This window comes from Corvus moneduloides, chromosome 3, assembly GCF_009650955.1.
Source record: "Corvus moneduloides isolate bCorMon1 chromosome 3, bCorMon1.pri, whole genome shotgun sequence".
NCBI lineage: Eukaryota > Metazoa > Chordata > Aves > Passeriformes > Corvidae > Corvus > Corvus moneduloides.
Window position 1 is genome coordinate 55,119,026 of NC_045478.1, and position 22,736 is coordinate 55,141,761.

Genomic DNA, 22,736 nt, shown 5'->3' on the forward strand with positions numbered 1-22,736 from the left:
CATGTACTCAAAGATTTGTAGACTGTTTATACATAGTTATATAGCTTCTAGTACTTTTCCTGTCCTTTCTCTCACATTTTAGAACAATAAACTAACCCCTTCTAACACATTCCTGAAATTCTATTTAGTCTTATTCTCAAGAAGAGGAATTCTAACAAGGACACTCTGTTTTGCACTAGAACTTAGAAGACATAACAAGAAATAGGGCAAAGAAGCCCCTGGAACAACTCCAAGGGGCAGACCCAAGGGTGGGTTGCTGGGGTAACTGTTATCTTTTTGGATGTACCTGCTCGATATACTAATTATTGACCTTTTAAAATTTGTAGTAAATCAATCCTACGCGTGCGCAGAGCCATACTTGTGCACCTGAAAGCTTTCATTAAAGATCTGGTTTTTAATACTGTTTTGAAGGTTTTTGTCTTTGATTCTGGGCAAAACTTGTGCTTAGAGGGATTTTATTCAGAATTAAGAGGTTATGCATATTTTTGTCTGAAAATTCTAAGCACTATTGATCTGTGTATTAGCCTGGGTAAACCAAGACAGGAGACATACTTCCTTTACTGTTTAAAAATAAGGGGAAATAAACAGTCTCGAGAGAATAATGAACTAAACATCTTTAAAAGCGTTATGCCTTGCCCATAAAAAACTGGTAGTAATATATTGGGAAAGCAGCATAATCATGCATTTTCTGCTCAGTATCACTAACCAGGGTTTGGAAAGCAATCAGAACATTCACTTCACTTCAGAAAGAGATCTGGAACCACACTGAGTTTAGCTCAATCATAAAATTCCTTGCTAGTTTTGTTTCATGGGACACAGATTTGGTGTGGGAGTAGAGACCATGTGCCACAAGCCTGTGGAAATCACTTAAAATACTGGGTCAATGCCCTAAATCAGGCAATTCAGTCTACCTCACAGCAGAAAGTTCAAGGTATCTGGAAGATCATAATTTTCTAGTTACACAAGTAAATAAGGTTTTGTACCTTCAGGTTTAATCCAACAATTAGAATAGACTTGTCTTTTGCTGGAGGGAAAAAAAAAAAAAAGCTAGTTTTCATAAATTTTAATGAGATTTGGAGATTTGGTAATCCCAGGGACAGAACCATCTAGATCACCTGGAAACACTCAGAGCTTGGAGATAAGATGTCTTTGTCAGAGAATGGCAATTTGTCAAAACAAGGTATTATATTTAACTCAATTTCCTTAAACAAATTTTCTCAATTCCAGAATGATATCCTTGATTACTGCACAGTGAGAAATAAATAACATTCCACAGAATTAGCTACTACTGTGGGATGTGAGTGCCTCTAGTCAGCTTTCCATTTCAGTATATTTTATCACAAGCTTACATCCTCCAGAAAGTAATTTTCCAAGAAATTACAAAAATTATAGTTCTCAGGATCTTCACTAAATATGTGCAATAGCTAAATTAAAATTTCTATTTGACTGCAATTCTCAGTCCTTGTGATAAATGATATTGGGCTACTGTGAAGGGCTAAATTCTCATGTTCTCATGTTCTGCACAAGAGAAATTTCAATGGATCTTAGTCCAGAACACTCTAAAAATATTCAGTTTAAATATGAAAAAATATTCACAGAAGAGTAATATTCATGCAGTAGTAATAATTACGGTAACCTTGCAATATAAACTGAAAGTTTCTACTCCCCTTTTATGATATTTTAATTGAAGAACTAAATAGATAGAAACTTTTTGAAGAAAGATGTTAATAAAATATGTTGATGTCACTGAACTGATTAATATGCTGGAGCTTAGCAGGTATCTTTTTTTTAATGAGTAGAAACAGAGCAGATTAAAATTTTTAGGTTTGTCAATGTATGTATTTAATTACTAGAAAAATATGAAGATCTAAATTAATGTAACATTAATTGTAGCTTTAATAACTTCAGAAGATAATTGACAGGTGTCGTAGAATATTAATTGACAATGTCAGTCTTTGTATAGCAGGGCCTATGCTTTTTGAGGATTGTTTATAGTATTTTATTAATATAGCATCCTAGTTTCATTTTAGAGAAGAAAATCAGGACATCTGAGTCATCTCTATCATGCTGGTAACTTTATAACTAATTCATTGAATCTTTCGGAAATACGCTGGCACACTGGAAATCGCTTAAAATATATTAGTAGCTTTTATAACAGAATACTGAGAAAAGCTATCAGTGGGACAGTTTTTGCCAGTTTTCATTTATGAACTTCAAAAGTATATCAGTTGTAGATTCAAACTGGTTAAACCTTATCTGATTAATGACACATATCAGATTCTGTAACCAATTTTCAATTATTCTGGTACAAAATTATTTTATAAGAGGAAATTGAAGAGAATTCCAGGTTACTGAAAAAAATTCAAATGAAAGGGAAAGCATCACACACATACAAAAATTGGGGAGGCAAAAACCACAATTCAGATGCAACAAAATAGAAAAAAAAAATCTTTAAATATCCATTTCCCCTGCATAACTGTACAATAATTATTTTCTGCATGTCAACTTTGAGCTAATAAAAACCAAAAACAAACAAACAGAAAAAAGCCCCAAACAAACAACAACAACAAAAAAACCCCCCATAGCTGATAGGTTCTATTTTGGTTCTTCAGTGAGGAGAGATTTTTTCTTTAGACAGGAAAAAGTCTGCTTGCATGAGAAAATGGTACTGCCTGGTGGGAGTTAGTTTTAGTGGAAAAGTGAGATAACAGAAGAAAAAAAAAAAGCCTGTAGAGGCCTCTGTGCATCCTAGGCATCCAGTACTACAAATGCTTTCAGACCATGATCTTTTATCACTGAAACCTTATGTGATCAGTCACTCTCCAAGCAGCCCATTCTTGCTAGCTGGAGTTTGATAAATGAAACAAGTGGTTACATGGTTGTATTCGACAAAAGTTGTACAGAAGCTTGACAGGTTTGCACAGATTTCAGCAATTCCTAATTAGAGAAATAGAAGAAACTTATTTCCCGAGACACAGCAAGCCACAACCACTGAAGTCAGTACAATTCACCTTCCCTGAGTCTGCGAGATCTCCTGGACTTTCAAGGAGAATCACCCTGAACAACTCCTGCCTCTTTTTTCTCATGGCACTCTTTGGAGTCAGCTTCTCTAAGGTGAAACCAACAAAAATCATTCAAACACTAATATATTGTGGTTTCTGCTAAGAGATAGTGCACTTACTAATATGTACTAGTACTAATACAACACACAAAGAGCTGCCTTCCTTTTAAGCACTGCTGTCCTCCTGCTGTGTCTGATTGCAAAGAAGCTTGTATTCTTTTTCTGGCAGCTTTTACAAAGCTTTCTGTTGCCATATGCTGTCATCAGCTGTCCTCCGCCAGAAAATACTATGTACGGGGCATCTGACCCCAGAAAATGTTGCTATCTAAGGTATTAAACATAGGCACAAAACCATCAGAGCTCAAAATTCTTTACCAACTAAGCTGAAATGAAATTACAGACATAATTTGAAGATGTCTCATATACTAACCTCAGAAATCTGAGCCTCTGAGACTTCCAAACTCCAAGATTTGTCTAATCTCATAGTACTTTTCCTGACCACTACAAATACCAGCACATTTTCAGAATGTCAGCAAAGACATCCTACAAAGTATTTTCCTTTGGTTTTTTTTCTCCTTTATGAGTATGAAAATCTACTTTAATGCACCAATTTTTCCTAACAAGCTTTACAAATACCAGCAGAATTTACAAAAGCTGCACAGTGATCGGCAGTAAAACCCTTACAGATGAATTTCTATGTCCACGAAGGAAGCAGCTGTTTGTTGAATTTAGGATAATGAAATCTTCCTTGACATACAGACTTTGAACAACAACATATTGGCTTGCCCAATGTGTATCAACAATTCTTGTTAGTTTTCATAGCTTCAAGGCTTATCAGACCATTTCTCTGCATTTCCCTGAACAAAGTTTGAGCCACAGATGTTGAAAAGAAAACAGACGGCAAATACACCAGAGAGTATAATAAATCCCCAGCTTCCAGTGTAGACTTTGTCTTTGTCCACTAGAACTGTATTCAAACAGGGAACAAAGTAAATAGCAAGCAGAGTTTGTCCAAAAATAGCTCTAAATGCTGTCAGTAGAAGAGTTGTTAATGATAGATACATCATCCCCTTCTTGGCTTCCACAGTCCTACAAGGAGACTCAAGTCCTTAAGTGTTTTCTCACTAAGGGAAACTTTTTCATAAGCTGGGTGACCTTCACTAATGAGCAACAGGAACTGCTCTGCTGATATGGTTGCGTGTAAGGGGACATGGCTTGAAGGTTATAGGCAAGTTCAAAGTGCATGGCAATTTATACCTGAGATTTAACTCTGCAGCAGCTTTGTAGTTAATAGGCCCCTTCTATGCTTATTCTGATCCCACATATTTTGGGGATAGAAATTTACAAGGTGTGACTTACATGTTGACTTCTCAAGATTTTATTTCATTGTCATTCTCAATCCATCCAAGTTGGACCTGAGCTGTGAATGGTGTCAAATCTTACGAGAACCAGATTTCATATCTTATTGTTTTGCTTTCTGAAGCTGATCTTCTTTCCTTAACTGGCTCAGTATGTAACAACTGCTTCTTGAAAGCCTTCTCAACCACATGATTCAAAGTTCTTTAAGATTTGAAGCTGGGCTTTAGTAGGATTTTTTTTTTTTTAATTATAAAGACTTAAGGAATATAACATTTCTATGCCAGTTATCAGGTCTATTTTATGACCAAAGGAAACAGAATAGCATTTTACTGATTATTCAGAGAAAGAAATAGAATATAGATCTGATAAAGATCTATATTATTTTTTTACTGGTAAGCACTCAAAGACTATTCCTGAACAAAACAAGACCTAATCACAGCATTTAACTGAACTGCAAAAGATGATTTGAAGGCAAGGGAATTTTGAAAATATTTCAAAAAATCATCTGGGGATAAATTCAGGCATGGAAGAAAGCTAGATTTTGAAAAGTTTTATTTACATATGTAATTATAAAAATTTTAGTGTGTAATTATATTTCCCACGTAACTTGGAAATTTACTTGTGCTTTTAACTAGTAAAGTTTTTTGATTATTGCACCCTTTGTAAGCAAATTAGCTGCCTTTAGAGAAATTATATTCTACCCACAGAGCCCAGTTTTGATTTTTATGTTTAGCTCCTCCTGATCTATTATCACTTCATCTGGCAGATGCATAACAAATATTCACTTCCTGCAAGACAGTTTATCCATTTCTTTTTCAAGGAATACATTTTTCATCCCTCGTCCGCACTTTGTAAAATATATTCAGTCCATCATGATTCTTCTCAAGGTATTGCAAATGCTAAAATAGAGATAGATGATGAGTCCTATTCATTTGTGCTGCATCTCTGATAAGAAATTAGAGGTTTAGAATTTTCTGTGGTAACTAAAATGGCTGAAAGTTCTTTTGACAATAGCATGATGGATTCCAGTTTTATTCATTGAGGAATAAATCTGTTACTTTAAGCAAAGTTACTCCAAAGATGTCAATTTTTCAACTTCTAACACCAAGTGAGAAGACCAGTGTTTTACTCGAGGGGTTGTAACAGCCCTGCCTTCAGAAAGAAAAATAACCTTCTGGCTTGGGTGAAAGGTAAAAATTCCCATTTCCAAGAAACACATGGCAGACACTTTCCAGTGTGGCTTTAGTAGGGAAGGATCCACATTGAGGAAATGAAAGGAGAGGTTTGTTAAGGATGAAGACTTGTAACCATACATCAACATATATATGTGGGCAAAATTCACATTGTTTATAGAAATAGTTGCTGTTGCTTTGATCACCTTCAAATGCTTGAAGTTAGTTGCATGATTAAATTCATATGAAGCATTTTAAATTTCCTCATACAGCTCATTATTTGCTGGATTTGACTGTTGTGAGAATGAAGGGTAATCTTCATTGCAAGCATATTTAAGGTCCTTCCTGCCATCTGATAGCTGTGTGTGCTTATGCAGGGTAGCAATTAATTTTTTTTTTTTTTTTTTTTTTTTTTTATTGTAAAAAATTTATATGCTTTTGGTCAAGAACTGCAACTTAGAGAAAAAACGTTAAGCTACACTGCAGTGTCAAGTGCAGTCACAGATGGATTGACATGTGATATTATCCAAAACCTGTCCGGATGGAGTTATCTTTTCATGAGTTAGTGAAAAAAGGGGAAATAAGTGGGACTGAAAAAACGACTGTTTTGAAGGGAGGGAAATGTGGCTACAACTTATCTGCTACAGAATAGCATTCTATTCTTTTTGGCGCGGTAAGCCTAATTAAATAGTTACATTTTAAAATCTTTATGAGAATCTTAATTATTAATGACATCAACAGGCTGAAAAAAATGTAGGTTAGGTGTGGGGAGAGTTTGGTTCTGCAAAGACATTACTTAAAGGAAAATTTTTTTGCATGACTGAACACATGTGCACACAGACTAGATAGTTACATTTTACAATGAGGTTACAGTTATAAATTATTTATAATGTGTTGGGTAAACACTGTAGGCTATTACAGAATCCACAGAGTCCATAATTTTGTTATAGCTATGTGTAACACCCTCAAGTAATATGCAATCACATATAATTTATGAAAGCAATATCCGTAGTATTGTTTATGATGTATATTAATAATTTATTAATCCTCTATGAACTATTTATAAATGCAATCCTAATGGAAAGCGTGGCTGACTTGTTACTCCATCTCACTAGCTGTATGGGAGTTAAAGGTTGCGCACCCCTGCCCCACCCTTTCAACTAGCCAAACAGTCTTTAGACAAGGCAACACTCACTATTTCTTTACAGGCTCCTAGGAAATTAGAAATCAGAGAGAGACATTGTAAAGAGATTTGCCTGCAAGTAAATGCACAGGATCTTTTTCTTCAATCTTCTCCAATATTTCAGTAGAGCTACCATAGGTCTCTTTCACTGGGTCCATGAGACAAAACTTGCAGATATACAGATGTGTGTCTATTAAAGTCTATGAAGTCTTGATTCCAGGGGATTCTTGTCTAGTTTGGTACATCAGACCAACAAAACATGGGCCATCAATCCTTATGGTATCCACTGGAAAATGGGCCATCAACAGAAATGAGTGCTATAGTCTAGACTGCCATGATGTCTAGGAACAGATCCTGGCTTGTAGGATTATTTTTCTGCTCCAAACATTTCCGCCTGACAAGGTACAGCTACTTCTCCTTGCAGCGGGCAAGCTCCACTAACTTTCATGTGACAGTGCAGTTTTATTGCAGCTCTTTGCTTCTTTGTGCGTGCTATGAAATCTCTTGCTGAGGCACTGGATACCAGAGTACCATCCCCACGCATTAATTCTTCTCATGTTTTTCTGCAGGAAACAGATCTCATTCTGACCTTTAACATCTCAATGCACCGTTCTTGGTGGATGGAGAATGGGCCGGGCTGCACCGTGACCTCAGTAACCCCAGCACCAGACTGGGCACCAGAGGATCATCGTTATATCACTGTCTCGGGGTGTTTGCTTGAATATCAGTACATAGAAGTGGCTCACAGTTCTCTTCAGATCTTCCTTGCAGTAAGTGTTTACAAATAACTTAATTCTACCACCTTTTCTGGATTTCTTCTTTTCATTACTGGAATAGTGGATGATTGTGGCATTCATTCACAAACCCTGGCTTTATGTGTTAGTTTAGCTGTGAAACTCAGTTGCCATTCAGCCAGTTCAAGATACCTGCATACAAAAAGTTTCAACATACATATTTATTATTGTGCTAAGAACTACTGACATGACACACTCTGTTTTTCTGATACTATAATATATAAGCTGTGATATAACAGCAAGTTACACCTATTGTTGTGAAAGGCAAATTAAATATGAAATTGAATACAAAAGACAAACCAACAGTGAAAATAGATTCAGTGATCAGTTGACAGGACTCAAATGTCATCAATTTGTCTTCAACCATATTAATTAAGAGACACTAGACTACAATGGGAGAGGTTTTCCCTGCTCCCCCTCCCCCCCCCCCGAAAAAGTTATAAGAAAATCAAAACCAGAGATCTTAAATCCTTTTTAGAAGTAAAAGAATCCACTGTTGTACTGCAGAAAATTTATAAGAAATGAAAACTGTTTGCTTGGGGGAAAAAATGTATAATGGAGCTCACAGCTATCCAAATAGTGGTCAGCTTTCCATCTGTCTATTCCCCATCGCTTTTTATTATTCAAGCTTGACTCATGGAATTACAGCTTCATAGAATCATTTTGGTTGGAAAAGACCTCTAGGATCATCAAGCCCAACCCTCAAGCACTGCCAAGTCCAACACTAAAGCCTGTACCTAAGTGCCACATCTACACATCTTTTAAATACCTCCAGGGAAGGCGACTCCACCGTTGCCCTGGGCAGCCTGTTCAAGTGCTTGACAAACCTTTTGGTGAAGAAACTTTTCCTGATATCCAACATGAAGTTTCCCTGGTGCAAGCTTGATTTCCCTTCATGCAAGCCAGGATGCCATTGGTCTTCTTGGCCACATGGCCACGTCGGTTCGCATTCAGCTACTGTTGACCAGCACCCTCAGGTCCTTTTCCAACAGGCAGCTTTCCAGCCCGTCTTCCCCCAGCATGTGGCACTGCCTGGGGTTGTTGTGACCCAAGTGCAGGACCTGGCACTTGGCCTTTTTGAACCTCATACAACTGGCCTTGGCCCATCGATCCAGCCTGCTCAGATCCCTCTGCAGAGCTGTCATACCTTCAAGCCTTCAAAAACAGATAACCAGGCTATTGTTCTGCCTTTTTTTAAAATTTTATTTTAATGAATGATGAACAAGAAACACAAGGTATATGTAGTTCAAGCTCAATTCTGTTCCTGGTGCAACAAATTTTTTTCTGTGTGTTGAAATAGAGCTGTGTTTTCAGATAAGCTCATTCTTTTCAAGTCAGAGTAATGGTTCAAAATAACAAACTGTTAGTAATCTGCTAGCTGTAACTAACTACATCTGTGTTATATTTCCATTCACATTACTCTAAATGTGAGTATCACAGGTAAAGAGCTGCACAGTGTAAGTATGGGTCAATTTTCCGAACCTAGTGCTTGACTACTGTTTACATCACTTTCACATTTCCCACTGAGGCCATTTTTCTAATAGAAATGCTAGTGTAAATTCACTCCCATATTAAATGGGATTAAACAGAAAACAGGAATTAACTGGTACAGCTCAGTGACATATAACACAAAGTAAGAAGAGCAGATACTGCTTGGTTTTCAGCAAACTAGCTTTAACAAAACCAAGCGTTAGATCAGATTTATCTCCAGTTATTAGAAAGAAATTAATCTTTCCCTTCAATTTTCCTCTATGGGCACTTAAACAGATCTTGTACTTTATCTGCAAAACTGTAAATAGCAACCTACAAATTGGTTACTTGTTTTCTTTTTGCATTTCTGTGTGTTCATGACAATGATCATGCTAATGCTTTTCTTGGCTTTTTCATGGACTGGTGGCACTGTAGCACATTTTTAAGGATGCTTTCTACTGCCTACAGATAAAAGGTAGACATCCAGCTTCATTGAGGACCACTTTTGTCAGCCTTTGGAAATATTATACTGAGTGTATTTTGTACAGCTTGCCAGTAAGCTCACAAGGATTGGAACTACCCAAGGTTAGGCTCACATAGATGTGATATTTGCTTGGAAAGTGGAAAGAGCATGACAGCCAAGATACAAACTATAAAACTAAGATAAAACTACACGCCCCTCCCTCCCCCCCTCTTGTAAAAAACAAGTCTTACGGTAGGCTGTAAAATATTTCAAGGATGGGAGACAGATGTTCTGCTGATGAGGTGCAGAATATTTACATCTCCAAGAGAACTTTTCTCCATGGAGGAATGTGTCCTAGAAGCAAACAGCACCCGATTGTCCACCATACAAATGCTGCTGTTAATTTTGTGTAAGTCAACACAGATTTTAGATTTTTAAGAGTGAAAAATTTTGGAGAATTTTCATTTCTCCTACTGCTTAAACAAAATAGCAATTAAAACAACCAGAAGGTTACATAATCCTGAAAGTCAGGGGAATTCCCAATGTGCATAGTGGTGGTGTTCATTGTGTGATACCAGCCTTAGAATAGAAAAGAGAGATAGATGTGATGATGCACAGATATTTTGCCACTTTCTGCTGAGGCATATATTTTGCTCAGGATTAATAATTGGACAAAATTGCTAGTTTAGCTCACACTGAAGTAACATAAAATTCAGTTTGGTAGTCTCTATACTTCAACCAGCAGAATGCTCACAGTTTAGAAAAACTTCAAAACAGGCAAAAATTATTTGAGAACAAATGTGTAGAAGAAAATGCTTTGATAAATAAAGGATTGTCCCAGTTTGTGTATTTAGCTTGTTTGTATGCAAAGCACAGCTGGAATAAACAACAGTGATAATAAAGAGCACATAGCAGCCACAGCCATTCCTTGGTCCCGTGTCACAGAGCACTCACTGCATTGCGTGATGGTGGTAGAAGACTAAAGCCTCTGTAGAGCCTATCAGTAAATCAATCCTTGTATCACAGATGTAAAAAAAAGACCACATAATGCATATTTATGTCTGTCCTCTAGCCATTCTCATGTCAGCACATTACATCTTGCTAAGTCGCTGTTTGATATTTTTCATGCTTATGGAAATTTATTTTGAAAATCTTACACTGATTTTTTACTCCTTTATTGTGGTAGTTGCCTCTCTGAAGTGGTACACCACCAAAATCTCAGTGCCACACACCATGTTAAGTCAGTTTTTACTCTATTCTCCATATCCGTACCTCCCACTTGTCTCTTTTTGAGGCTGTGCCTCATTGCTAGCAATTTATCTCTACATATTACTTACCAACAAGTTAAAAAGAGAGAGGAGTCAAAGTGAAAAGCAGAGAACTCAAGGGAGGGGAATCTCATTCATAGGTTCAGCTTTGCGGGCTTGCAGTGCTACAAAATAAAACATATTTTGTGGGCATGCCCTGCAGAATGCAGCTGTATGAAGTTGAACAGAACTCCTAAGGGTGGCATTTGCTCTGCTTTCTGTGAAAATCTGGGGTCTGGAATACATATAAGTATCTCAGAGGGGTGTGCCAAGAGGATGGTGCTAGACTCTTCTCAGTGGTGCCCAGCGACAGGACAAGGACCAATAGCCATAAACTAAAACACAAGAAATTCCACCTCAACATTGAGGAAGAACTTCTTCACATTGAGGGTGGCAGAGCACTGGAACAGGCTGCCCAAGGGAGGTCGTGGATTCTCCCTCTCTGGGGACATGAAAAACCCACCTGCATGTGTTCCTGTGTAGCCTGCTCTAGGTGACCTTGCATTGTCAGTGGAGTTGGACTAGGTGATCTCCAGAGGTCCCTTTCTACCCTAACAATTCTGTGAATCTGTGATTCTGTATATCCACAGAACAGCTCCTTCATTTCCTGCCCTCCCCATTTCTTGATCAATATCATAGCTGAATCCAGAAAGGTGAGATCTTAGCTTCATCACATTTTGACAGCAACAGCTATTTAAGGGTTTGCTGATACATGCAGAAAAAATGCATCATTTTGGCCATAGCTAATTCAATATTTTTGTTGGACAAAACTAACCCTTAACGTAGCCTGTACTACTCTCCACTCAATGCTTCTCTCCCAGGGAAGTCTCATTTACAGAGCTCCAATGTCTTGAGCATCTGGCCCATCCAACCTGTTCTGCAAGGACCACAACTCTGCCTGTCCTTGTGTCTACAAATTATCAAAATGAACTGGTCTAGTGATGGCATGACTCATATACCCATACACTTCAGACAATAAAGTGTCCTTACATGTTTAAAGGTTATTGATTCTTGTTGCTTGCATTAGAGAAGCTATTTCATTTTCAGGCCTACTGGGTTATCAAGGATAGATATACTTAAATGACTGGTCTCTGGAGACAATTGTTCCAGGTAAAGAATGAGGTCAGTGGTACCAATGGGGCTTTGATTTGCAGCTGCAAATCAAAATTTGAGCTGCATTCTGTATAGGATTTACAGAGTGGAGGCTGAATGAAAGTTGCCACCTCTAAAAAATAGGAGGTATAGCTGCCACTTGACCATGGGGAGGGCAGTGCTTGGGAGGTGCATTTATACACCACTGCTAATCTTGGCATGTGCTGTCAGGGCTTAAGGTAGTCATTGGCTCTGTGCATAAATAGCATGTGCATCCCAGCCTTTTGGTCATATAAGCTGGCAGTTTCTCAAGCACCCACACACATCAATGTCTAATTCTATCTACAGAGCCTACATACAATTTTCTTCATTTCCACTTTTTATTGAACTCTTGTCTTATAAGAGAAGGTGAAAATCTTTTCAGTTCAGGCCCTGAGCCGTGGTTCAGGTCAGAAGGTTCTGCTTCCAAGTCTATCACAATTTTCTTTTGAAAGACATTTCATCTCTCTGCACCTCTTCCCAAATGCTGAAGAGAGAGAAAAGCATGCCTAAATTTTTCATGTTCAGTTCATAAGACTCTGTACCATTTGCATAGATAGAGATCTCTTGGATCTTTCAAAAAGCCCCTAAATGTGGGGGACACCCAGTACAGTAAGGCCTTTGTGTGGTACAAGGAAATTATAATGGTAATTGCATTTCATACAGAAATTGAGCTCAGATTCTCTGCATCGTCCTTCTGTCTTTGTTTTAGTCTTTGATTATGCGTGACCTGCCCTCACTCCCACAAGTCTGTTCTTGCAAAAGTCAACAAATTAAAACCCATTTGTAGATCAAAATTCTGAAAATAAGCAAATTAAAGATCAGCCTTGAAGATAAGTGTAACAGAATCACATATCTATTTGCCAACACAGGATTAGAAGTATTTAGTATGCTCGTCTTTTACTTCTCACACTCAAAAATCTATTGATTTTAGTGAAGATAAGTGCCCAAGTTATGGGAATAAGACTAATGTGAAGGCATCACCTTAGCCAGTTTGGGTTTTAGTTATATAGCCCTCGAAGAGATGAGCTGTGTAATATTATTCCAGTAAAACAAGTGGAGAAAAAGCATTTCTTATGTACTGTATCTGCATTATTGATGGTAATTTACATACCAGATAAATAAAACCATAAGTAAACAGTTACATAAAAATATTGACCATTTTCAAAGTGATCCTGTCCACTGACTTTTATGTGCTGTATATTAGTCTTAATTTCTTTTTGTTCCTTCCTGTATTTGTACTTGAGTATATGCTTCATGCAATCATTAAAATTATTATTTCATGCTTTAAAATTTGCAATATGTAATTACCCATCCAAAGTATTTACAGTAAATGTATACTGTTTGGATTTCTGCAAAGTCTGCATCATGCACAATACCTTTCAAGCCCTGATGCTGTCAGATTGATTTAAAACATCATGAAGCATAACTGTGCTACTAAGAAGCAATAATACAGCTATGAAGTTAGGGCGCCAGCATCAAAATCTCTGCTCTGTTGCAGACTTACCATAAGGCCTTTGGCAGGGTGCTTAATTCATGCCAGTTATTGTCTGTACTATACAAACAGTGGTTCTTAAATATTTCAGAAAGATGCTGCCAGGCTAATTCCATTAAACATCGCAGGTAATCCAATATTATGGAAAGATGGTCTGTGTATGTATTTAAGAACTTAAAACAGTAGAATAGCATTAATGTTCCCTTCTTCTCTTAAGAATTAATAATTAGAATAGGATGGTCTTAAAATCCTTAATGTTAGCATAACACAGGTGGCATTAAATACTCTCATGCCCTGGTGGAGAGATAGGAGTACTCAGTAAAAGTCTACTTTTACAAGAATATATTTACTGAACTGTCTACCTGTGTTTTAGACCTCCATGCTCAAATATGTTACTCACAGTCTACCACTTAAAGGCCCTCAACATTGCTGAGGAAATATGATTGGGAAGAAAAGCAGTGGTTCCTATTCAAAAGAACTAACCTTCAAAGTATAAAACAAGCCAGCCAGTCCATATGGAAAGGAAAGGAGGAAAAGACAGGAAAACAGAGAGGGAATACTAGTTTGAAGTTCCATTGCATCTCCTCTTTGACCATTGTCAGCTTTCTTGTAGGCATGATAAAAAAGTCCTATGATTCAGAATGAGTAAACTTCTAATAAACTTTATCTGCTGGAAAATTGTCCTAAAAGTCATCAAAAGACAGAAGTGTGTGAAAGTTTGAAATTTAGGAAGTAACTGAGGAGAAGCTGGTGTCTCATCAGCAGTGCACTCTCATGCTGACAGGAGGGGACAAGCCAGGTGGGACAGGTCACAGAGAGTTTTGCAAGAGAAAGAAGTAGTTGAATTTCACTGGAAGAAACTAAGGAGAAGAAATGGAGGGTTTAAAGCAAGATGTGGAAAATAATCTCAGAGTAGGCTTTGTCAGGAACAAGGAGAAGGCATGGCACAGAAGGAGAGGCAGGATGCTCCTCAGAAGCTGAGACTCATGGAGTGAGAGACCAGGAGGGTATAAGCAGGACAGCAAAGGGTAAAGAAACAGAGAGCTTGTAAAGTTCCTGCATTTAGAGCAGGAAAGGGAAACAAGTCTTCTGCAAGGGAAGTATATTTGATCTCTTTTTTTTTCCCTTGTGGTTTTAATTTTATTTTTGTTTGGGAAGATATGGATAAGACCTGAGCAGAGGAAAATGCCAGAAGTTCCTCCAGATACACCAGAAAATCATAGAGCAAGACTGAAAGAATTGGGCAGTGGGTACATCAGCAGGATGGACTGCATGATAGGAGGAGAGGCAAAACAGCAAAGGCAGGGGAGATCAGGGACAGAGTCACAGGAATGCATGGAAAACAAAGACTGCCTAACTAATAACGTCATTAGGATGAGGCAAACAGCAAGAGTGTTTCTGTGGGTCCCAAAATATTCATGAGTGGAATCAAGCAAAACATAAGTTGGCCCTGGCTAATCCACATTTAAATGCTAAAATTAAACAGGCAAGTCCTTTTGACAGAGCTGCAAAGGAACAATCTGAGAGCTTGTACTGTAGTGAAGGTCTTCACTGTGCTCAGATGGATAATACTCATCTTTTAAGAAGAGTCACCTATTGATGTAGCCCTTGGGTTCTGCTAATAAACCAGCACATTCCATTCCTGTGCTGAAAATACATACAATGTGATGTGCTGGGAAAAAAACAAAATGCAGCAAAGCTCTTGCAAAACATCAAATTCAGCAGTAAGCCTAATGCTGTGTTCTTCATTTTCCAGTCCTTTTTACCCAAAATAAAGGTCTTCACTTGTGCAGGAAGCACATCTTGCACATGAAAGCCCTTTCTCAGATTTTTCCTTGCTAATTTTGTTCCCACACCTCCCTTCTGACAGCAGCCTCTACGCCTTATACTCGCTTACACTCGTGCATATACCTTGCACATCAGCTGTCTCTTCCTGTGCTTGTAGAGTGGTGAGAATGTTTATATGTGAGAAATGAGACAAGAGCTCATGTAATTAAGTTTTGACTCTTTGAACCTAATGGAGAAAAATAACATTATTTCATTAAGGCAAAGTTCTTTTCTAGGGCAATACAATGGTTGAAAGAAAATTGATTCTTAATGATACAGATTGGTACTTTAGAAAGACTGTTTTTTCACTATGGTGATGCCATGAAGATTTTTTGCCTTTTCTTTTATACCCCTGTTATACCTTTTTTGCAACTTCTGTATTCTTAGTGCTTTTTGCCTATATTCTTGGACTTGTTTGTCAAGCTAAGAGACTAAACATTTTAGAAGCTTCGTAGCTAGGGATCAGTGTGCCCCAGACCCCAAGGTCCTCTCCAGAACACATTCTGTAAACCAAGATAGAACCATCCAGGGGAAGGTTCCTTGGGGAGGGGGGCTCACTAGAGCCTCTCATTGGGGAATCTTTGATAGATATGCTAATTAGTAAAACCTATAATGTTATACCAGATCTTTTGGGGTGTGCATTTTGCGGGGTGCATTTCAGTGCATGTGACCTGGACATGTGCACCTAAGGATCCTTAAAATAAATACCAAGTAAAATCCCTTTTCCCCTTCTAACCATGTATGACTCTTGATTTTAAGACCAAGAAAAGGCATCAGTGAGATGGGGCAAAATCAGCACAATTTGAAGAGGGTATGCATCATTGCAAAGTGTTAATTTAATAACACTCTCTTGCCATGTTAGCAGAGAGGCATCAGGTTCAGGCATCTTTGACATTGGCTCAGAGCACAGTATATTGCTGTTTCTCTGTTTGACAGTAATGCTAAAGCATATGTCATTAGTATTTTGAAGGATTTATATGAGATTTTTTTATGTCTATGCGTATTATCTGTTATTGCTTCTATCAAATTTTACCTGTATTTCTTCACTACTTCTTGCAGAAAACTGAATTGTACACATCAAAGCATAAACGTTTTTCATAATGAGTAGGGAGCTTTGTCAATGGAATTGTACTCATTCATTTCCCTAAAAACTTCCCTTCTTAATGAACTGTGTTGGTACAAAGCTAAGCTATGTAATTGTCTGAAAACAAGTTTTCTCCAACTCCGAAAAGAGAAGTCAGCTTTAAACAGTCTTACCTGACCAAGGCACACAAGATTGTCTCTGGAAGGTTTATTTCCCTGATGGAGAGAAAGACAATAGCACCAGCATGAGCTGAGACTAGAAGAAGCAGTTCTGCTTCTCACAGATGTTCTTGCACTAGCAAAGGCAAATAGTGATTTTTTTGAGCAAGGTTGGAATTATGAAAACAAAGAGCTGAACATTGTACTCATTACTTTGAGGCCCGAGGGAAGTTTCCTGAGAATTTGTTTTGACCATCTCATATGTATCCCTCCACACAGGGGACTCTGATTCTGGCTGACAGTGATATGACACAGCAATGAGGTTTTGGATCCCCCAGTTCAGTGCCTCATGGCTGTCCTGGGGCTATGTGATGCTGGTGGTGCTGTGCTGACTGGTGATGCTTGCTTGCTGACTTGCTTCCTCCTTAAGTTATTCCTCAGTTCTGGTATTGGCATAGTCCTGTTTTTATGACACTCATAGCATGAGGGCTTCATATGAACATGTTCCATCTATATGCAGGTTGGATTACTTGGACTGGGGCCTATTTACCCAGTCTTGGTGAGCCTCTCTCTTTGAAGAGATTCTGGATAAAAAGCCAGATTTGATTTTTCTGTCTATACAAATTTTTTTCTGTCTATACAAAAGAATTTATAAAAAGTGGAGAAAGCTTAATATATTTGTTTTAGATGTAAGAATAGTACTAAGAAGAACAGCAATAACAGTAAGTAGCACAAGCTTCTGTAATCATAAGTATTCCTTTACAACATGTAGTTAAACAAAAAGCAATACCTCTTCACACTGAAAACTCATAGTCAAGTGCCAGGTTCACCAACCCCATTCCTGAGCTGACTCTAAAAGTACAACAAAAATGAGGGCTGGTCCTTGGAAATATTAAAAATCCCATCCACTTGTGTGGATGTTGATAAGCTTTTGTCACCATGTTCAGTATTCTTGTCGATATTACAGTGCTGCCTTGTTCTGCCCTGTACAAAAGTGACATTTGCCATTTTGCCATTTTGCCACATATCCCAGAAAAAAAAAACCCTAGTTCTGGAAGTACAAGGACTCAGTTCATGAGCAAAGGTAATTTTTTTCCTGAATATAATAAGTGCTTCATGTTTCATTTTTGTGTGCTTTTAGCACAGCTTCCTGAGCAAAAGACAAACTGAGCACATAAAAGTATAGTGTTATGAAAAGATAGAATGAGCTGTTTTGCAGCTTTAGTCATGACTATTTTGGTCACAATACCATGGTTCTGAAAGTCTGGTCTGTAAAATTTACCAAAGATAGACAATGTCAGCAACTGTAACTGAACCCATATGAAGTGAAGTATTGACCAGTGAAGGCACTGATCAATGATAGATTCCTGAAATTCTATAAAACAACCTGAGTGCTTCTGGTAGAGCTAACTACCCCACTAAAAATAATAACCATGTCTAAGGAAAATAAAAATCTAGGAAGTATTTAGATGTCCCTGATCTTTGGAGTGTGTACAATAAAAATAATTATATGACATTATGAATTCTGCAATTTTTTTCCCCCATTTTCTAGCACAGACAGCATAACAAGGCTTTTGCCTTCCAGAAAAAAAAAATACCTTGCTTTCATGCAATTGTGTACCCTAGAAGCTTTGGAATAAGTGTCTGATCCAGGCCAAGGTAATGGGGTCAGAAAACTGATCCCAGTATTTTTGATAAGTTACTCTTGCAATCTCAGAATCAGAGCTGATCAGGAATTTTCTGAAGGAACATGATTCTTTTGAAAAATGCATCAGCCCTGAAATGTTTTGTCTTAACAGTGTCATGAACTTCATTTAAAGCATAGGCAAGTGGTCTTTAACATAGTACCTGGTTTTCTAGTAGATTTTTTGGCTCGTTGCTTGGGCTCTGGACTTTTGTAGTACATTTATACTTGGACAGGGCTCATCCTAAAAACTGCAGCATGATTATTCATAATGTTTGACTTTTGCTACAGTCTCTGTCACGCATTCAGCCCAGACTAGTATCACTGTCCCGGACACTGTCTGGTCATGGGTACAGAGGTAGCACAAACCAGGCAGCATCTGTGACAGCCAGTTTGGATCTGCTCATCTTCTTCTGAGGCAGAAAAAGATCTTATTTGTGTGAACATAAGTTGTGCTATTCCATTTGGCCTCTAGGTCAGAAGACGGCCTGTAGGTTATTTCAGTTGATACTATGTCTATATACACTTCTGTGCATTCCCAATGTCATGAACATTTAGAGTCCATGTTCCCTGGACAATTAAGAATACCAATGACAGCTGGATCTCCAGTTAGTGTTTGGGCCCTCAGCTGGGAGTTCAGGTAGGAAGCAAGAATTGTAAGTAGTACTGAGAGAGGAAAGTTTATCATATGTAGGAAATATATTAATTTTTAGTGCTTATGTATCATGCAAAACAATGCGTGCAATAAAGATCCTCTGTAGACATGCCCTAAAGATTCTTGGCTCTCTGACTTCTGAAGCGCTGCAGTTCTAAGGAGAATGGAGTCAGAGAAAACTTTTTGTTGTAAATTTTCTGAAATTTCCACCTGAAGCCTAGATTTTAAGTGACAGGTAATATTCATTAGTGAAAAAGTCATTGCTCCATCCAACTGGAGAAAATTGCGTTCCTTTGAAATCAGAGGTTATCTGTTCTTTGCTCGTATTCTCAGTAGACATCAGCCAATTCTCACCACATCTTTAATAAATGTTATGTTCAGCACTGGTTGGGCAGGTAGAGAGCACATACATGTACCTCTGATGTGTTTGGGGGGCTTTCAGGGCGTGCCCCTGAGAAGCACCATTCACCTAATCTGCATCGCTATTGAGACATCAGTTTTGCAGTACCCAACTGCTTGAAACTGACTGGCATAAAGTGATTCATGTTTTCAAAACCATTAGAGCAGGTTTTTTTCCCAGCAGGCAGCATGCTTTTAACTCTACCTTTAAGCTCTGTCAACCTCCATTCTGGTCTGAGCGCAGTAAAGGAAATAGCTATTTCTTAATGTATAAAATTTAATAACTAAATGTTGTGACTTTTCCTCTGCTTTATTTTACATCTGTATGTCCATGTTTTCTGCAAACAGATCGTGCCTAATCACAACTGGAGGAAAAAAAGCATCTACAAAGCCACAGGAGCATTTGTCTTCTGATAACAGTTGTTGCCATAGATGGGAATTCAACATTGCCATGACAGAATTTATTTTTCCTTATATGTTCACAACAATCAAGTAGTGACATCTGGAATCTACCCCAGAGGTTCAAATCAATAAAATATTAATAGCTGCCGTTTCCAGCAAGGAGGTTGTAACAAGAACACGACAGAGGAATCTCTCGCATTTTTGCACTATTGTTTTGCACTTAATTAGTTAACTGTTTCATCTTCCACGTACTCTTAAATATTAGGAACAATAAATCTGGGACTAGGATGCGATTCCCTACCTTCCATTTAGGTAAACTGGTGTTCAGATGGCCCTGCTTTTTGTGAGTGCTCTCTTGGGAAGGGGCTACTGACAAGGGGCTGGATCCTCAGCTCCTCCTCCTCACTCCCACTGAAAAGCAGCTCCGAGAGGACTGACTGCACATCTGATTCACAATTAAAACCAGGCACAGAAATCAAAGCAATGCTGGGCAGCCTCATCAGAAGCACTCACATTTTACCAAGAGATTATCAAGGCTTTCCTTAGTAATTCAATTCAGTGTATTCAGTCACGGCAAGCAGAGAGAGCTGAAGGAAGAGAAGCACTGTCAAACCTTGCTTTAGACAACTCCATTCTTCCCATTCCTCCCATTCAGTGAGTAAGTATTAACAGTCACTTATGCATACGAAAAAAATAATGAGGTTTAATGAATCTCCAAAGATCAGCTGCTTCATAAAAGCAAATGCCATGCTTTTATCAGTAAAAGTCCTCCAAGTCCAACATCAGCAGCAGAGGGAATTTCTATTTTAAAGCAAATTGCACCCAGTTTCAGTAAATTATCATAGAATGATTACTCAACTTTTATCCAGTCAATGTTATGCCTCCCTAGTGAACTGGTTTATTTCAGTATGTCTGTTTCAAAACATGTCTTCCCTGGAAAGCACTCCTTCATTTAGCTTCTGCCGCTGGAAGCAGGCAACAGCTTGAAGCTAGCAGCTGCTCTCGAACAAAAAAGGTAGAGAGGCAGAAAAGCTGCTGAATCCATAACAATAAGCACATCATGACATAATTACAGTAAATCTCCAGAATGGTCTGTACACACAAAATGCCTTATGTTTTGGACAGAGGAAGTGTGAATTAGCAAAACCATAGTATAACAAAAGCATTTTCCAACAGAAGTCCTGTTAGCTTGCAATGGATTTTTTAATCTTGAAAATTATCATTGACAGAGCAGAAGATATTTGAATGGTCAGTTAGGTAGCCTGAAGGGGATATAATTAACCTGAAGGGCAAGAGCAGGTGGTACAAAGGTTTGAGGGGATTTTACAGTTGTAACTGTGCATAATCCAGTACTGGTGCATCCACTTAACCTTTCTTTGATATGCTCCTCTTTCACCACTGCATGTAACAGCAGTTCTGTTTTCTAAATATCTTCATTTGACTTTGAACGGGTTAATAGGATTTATTGCTTCTGCAGCCTGCCTACACAAAACAGATTGTCAATATGGGCAATACTTTGTGGTCTGCCCGGGAATAATAGACTGCTTTCTCCATCCCTGCTTTTAGGAAGTGATTTAGTTCCCTGAAGATTTAGGTACAAAAGGGAGAAGGGGGGGCAGGTAGTTTTTCTGTGTGAGTCTATCATGAGCTGGCACTGCTAAATAGCCACTTGTCATTTGCTGTATCAGCTGGTGGTGCTTGCCTCCTTTTCAGATGGCAGCCTCCTGATTCTCCATCAGAGGTGCCTGCTGAAAATTTGCTGTGGCTAGGTAGCAATGGTAAAAAATACATAACCCAGATACATTCCAAAGATTGCAGTGGACTTTTGCAAACATTTTCTGTTACAAACTGCATGAACTGATCTCATCTTCAAAAGCGTTAATCTGCCAGATCATTGTTCTGTACTCTGTCTGAACCTACATTCTAGGTTTCAGTGGCTTTGTGTTTTGTAAAGATCATTCTGAAATCACTGTGTATCATAAAAAAAGGATTTTTCCCCAGGCTGTTAGTTCTTTTTTGCCATGATTATTGCTTCCTGCTGCAACCATCATAATATAACGGTGCAGCAAATTTTACAGAAATGTGAATTACATGAACTAAACAAATTGTCATTTTTAAAGTATCAGATCTTTCCAAATGTCTTCTGACTATTTACACCTTCATGTGTTATGAAGCTCTGACTGAGTGGAAGAGGTTAGTCACATTAAAAATGATTATACTGATTATATGTAAAACCTGTGTTTTACATATGTTAGCAATACATGCTGCATTTCCAGTCTCCTTTTGATCCTGGAAATAATACTGCTATGAGAAGTTCATGATGAAGATCCTAAAAATTACTGGAAGTAGTAGTCATTTAAATTTAATCCTATGATTTTTAAATATGGGCATGAACCAAATCCCATCACAGTACATTGTATTCTCTATCCTGAAATACTCCTTTTGTGTAGCTGTTTAGCTTCCTTAAACTTTCTGATTTATTTTAATTAAAACAGTCAAAAAGAACATGAGAAAGAAAAAGGAATGAGGGTTTTTTTTTTGTTTCTTGGTCATGTAATTTTACATAAGCAAAAAAAAACAACAGAAACCAAACAACAACAGCAAAACTAATAAACAAATAAACAACAAACAAACAAACCCAAAAACACAAACAAAAAAATCCAACAGGTTTGTTTCCAAAGTCATATGAAGATATTATATTTTTGTGCACTTACTGGGAATTTCCTTGGATGATGAGATCCATATCAACTCAGATACTAACAAGAATTCATGAACTTCCATAAAAACAAAATTAATCCCACCTATTTCCAGACAAGGGACTTCTAGACAAGGGCAGCTACAGATGACAGCTGACTTCAGTGGACTGAACAAGCACCATGCACTTTGGCAAGGTTTGATCTGGGGAGTTTGATCTCAGAACAGGTCTCAGCTTGGAGCTGAACTTTGCAAAGTTGTCTTCCTCAGCTCTAACACACTTAGGAGTAACAGGTTCCATTTGATCCACAGCTCCTTAGAGAGCTCAACTCAGTGCATGAAACTTTGAACAAGTCTCAGGGGGAATTTTGAAGGCAATGTGAAAATCTTTTAGGCCA

General features: G+C 38.0%; 1 protein-coding gene across 2 annotated transcripts in view; it reads left to right on the forward strand.

Moving 5' to 3' along the window:
- Nucleotides 1-22,736, forward strand: part of NKAIN2 (sodium/potassium transporting ATPase interacting 2) — a 533,209-nt gene that overhangs the window by 440,557 nt on the left and 69,916 nt on the right. For both annotated transcript variants that reach the window (XR_004238721.1, XM_032101601.1), the window contains exon 4: nucleotides 7,345-7,545. Coding sequence is in view for 1 of the 2 variants with exons in the window: in XM_032101601.1 (XP_031957492.1) it covers nucleotides 7,345-7,545 (201 nt within the window). In the remaining variant the exon portion in view is untranslated. The remainder of the gene's footprint in view (nucleotides 1-7,344; nucleotides 7,546-22,736) is intronic.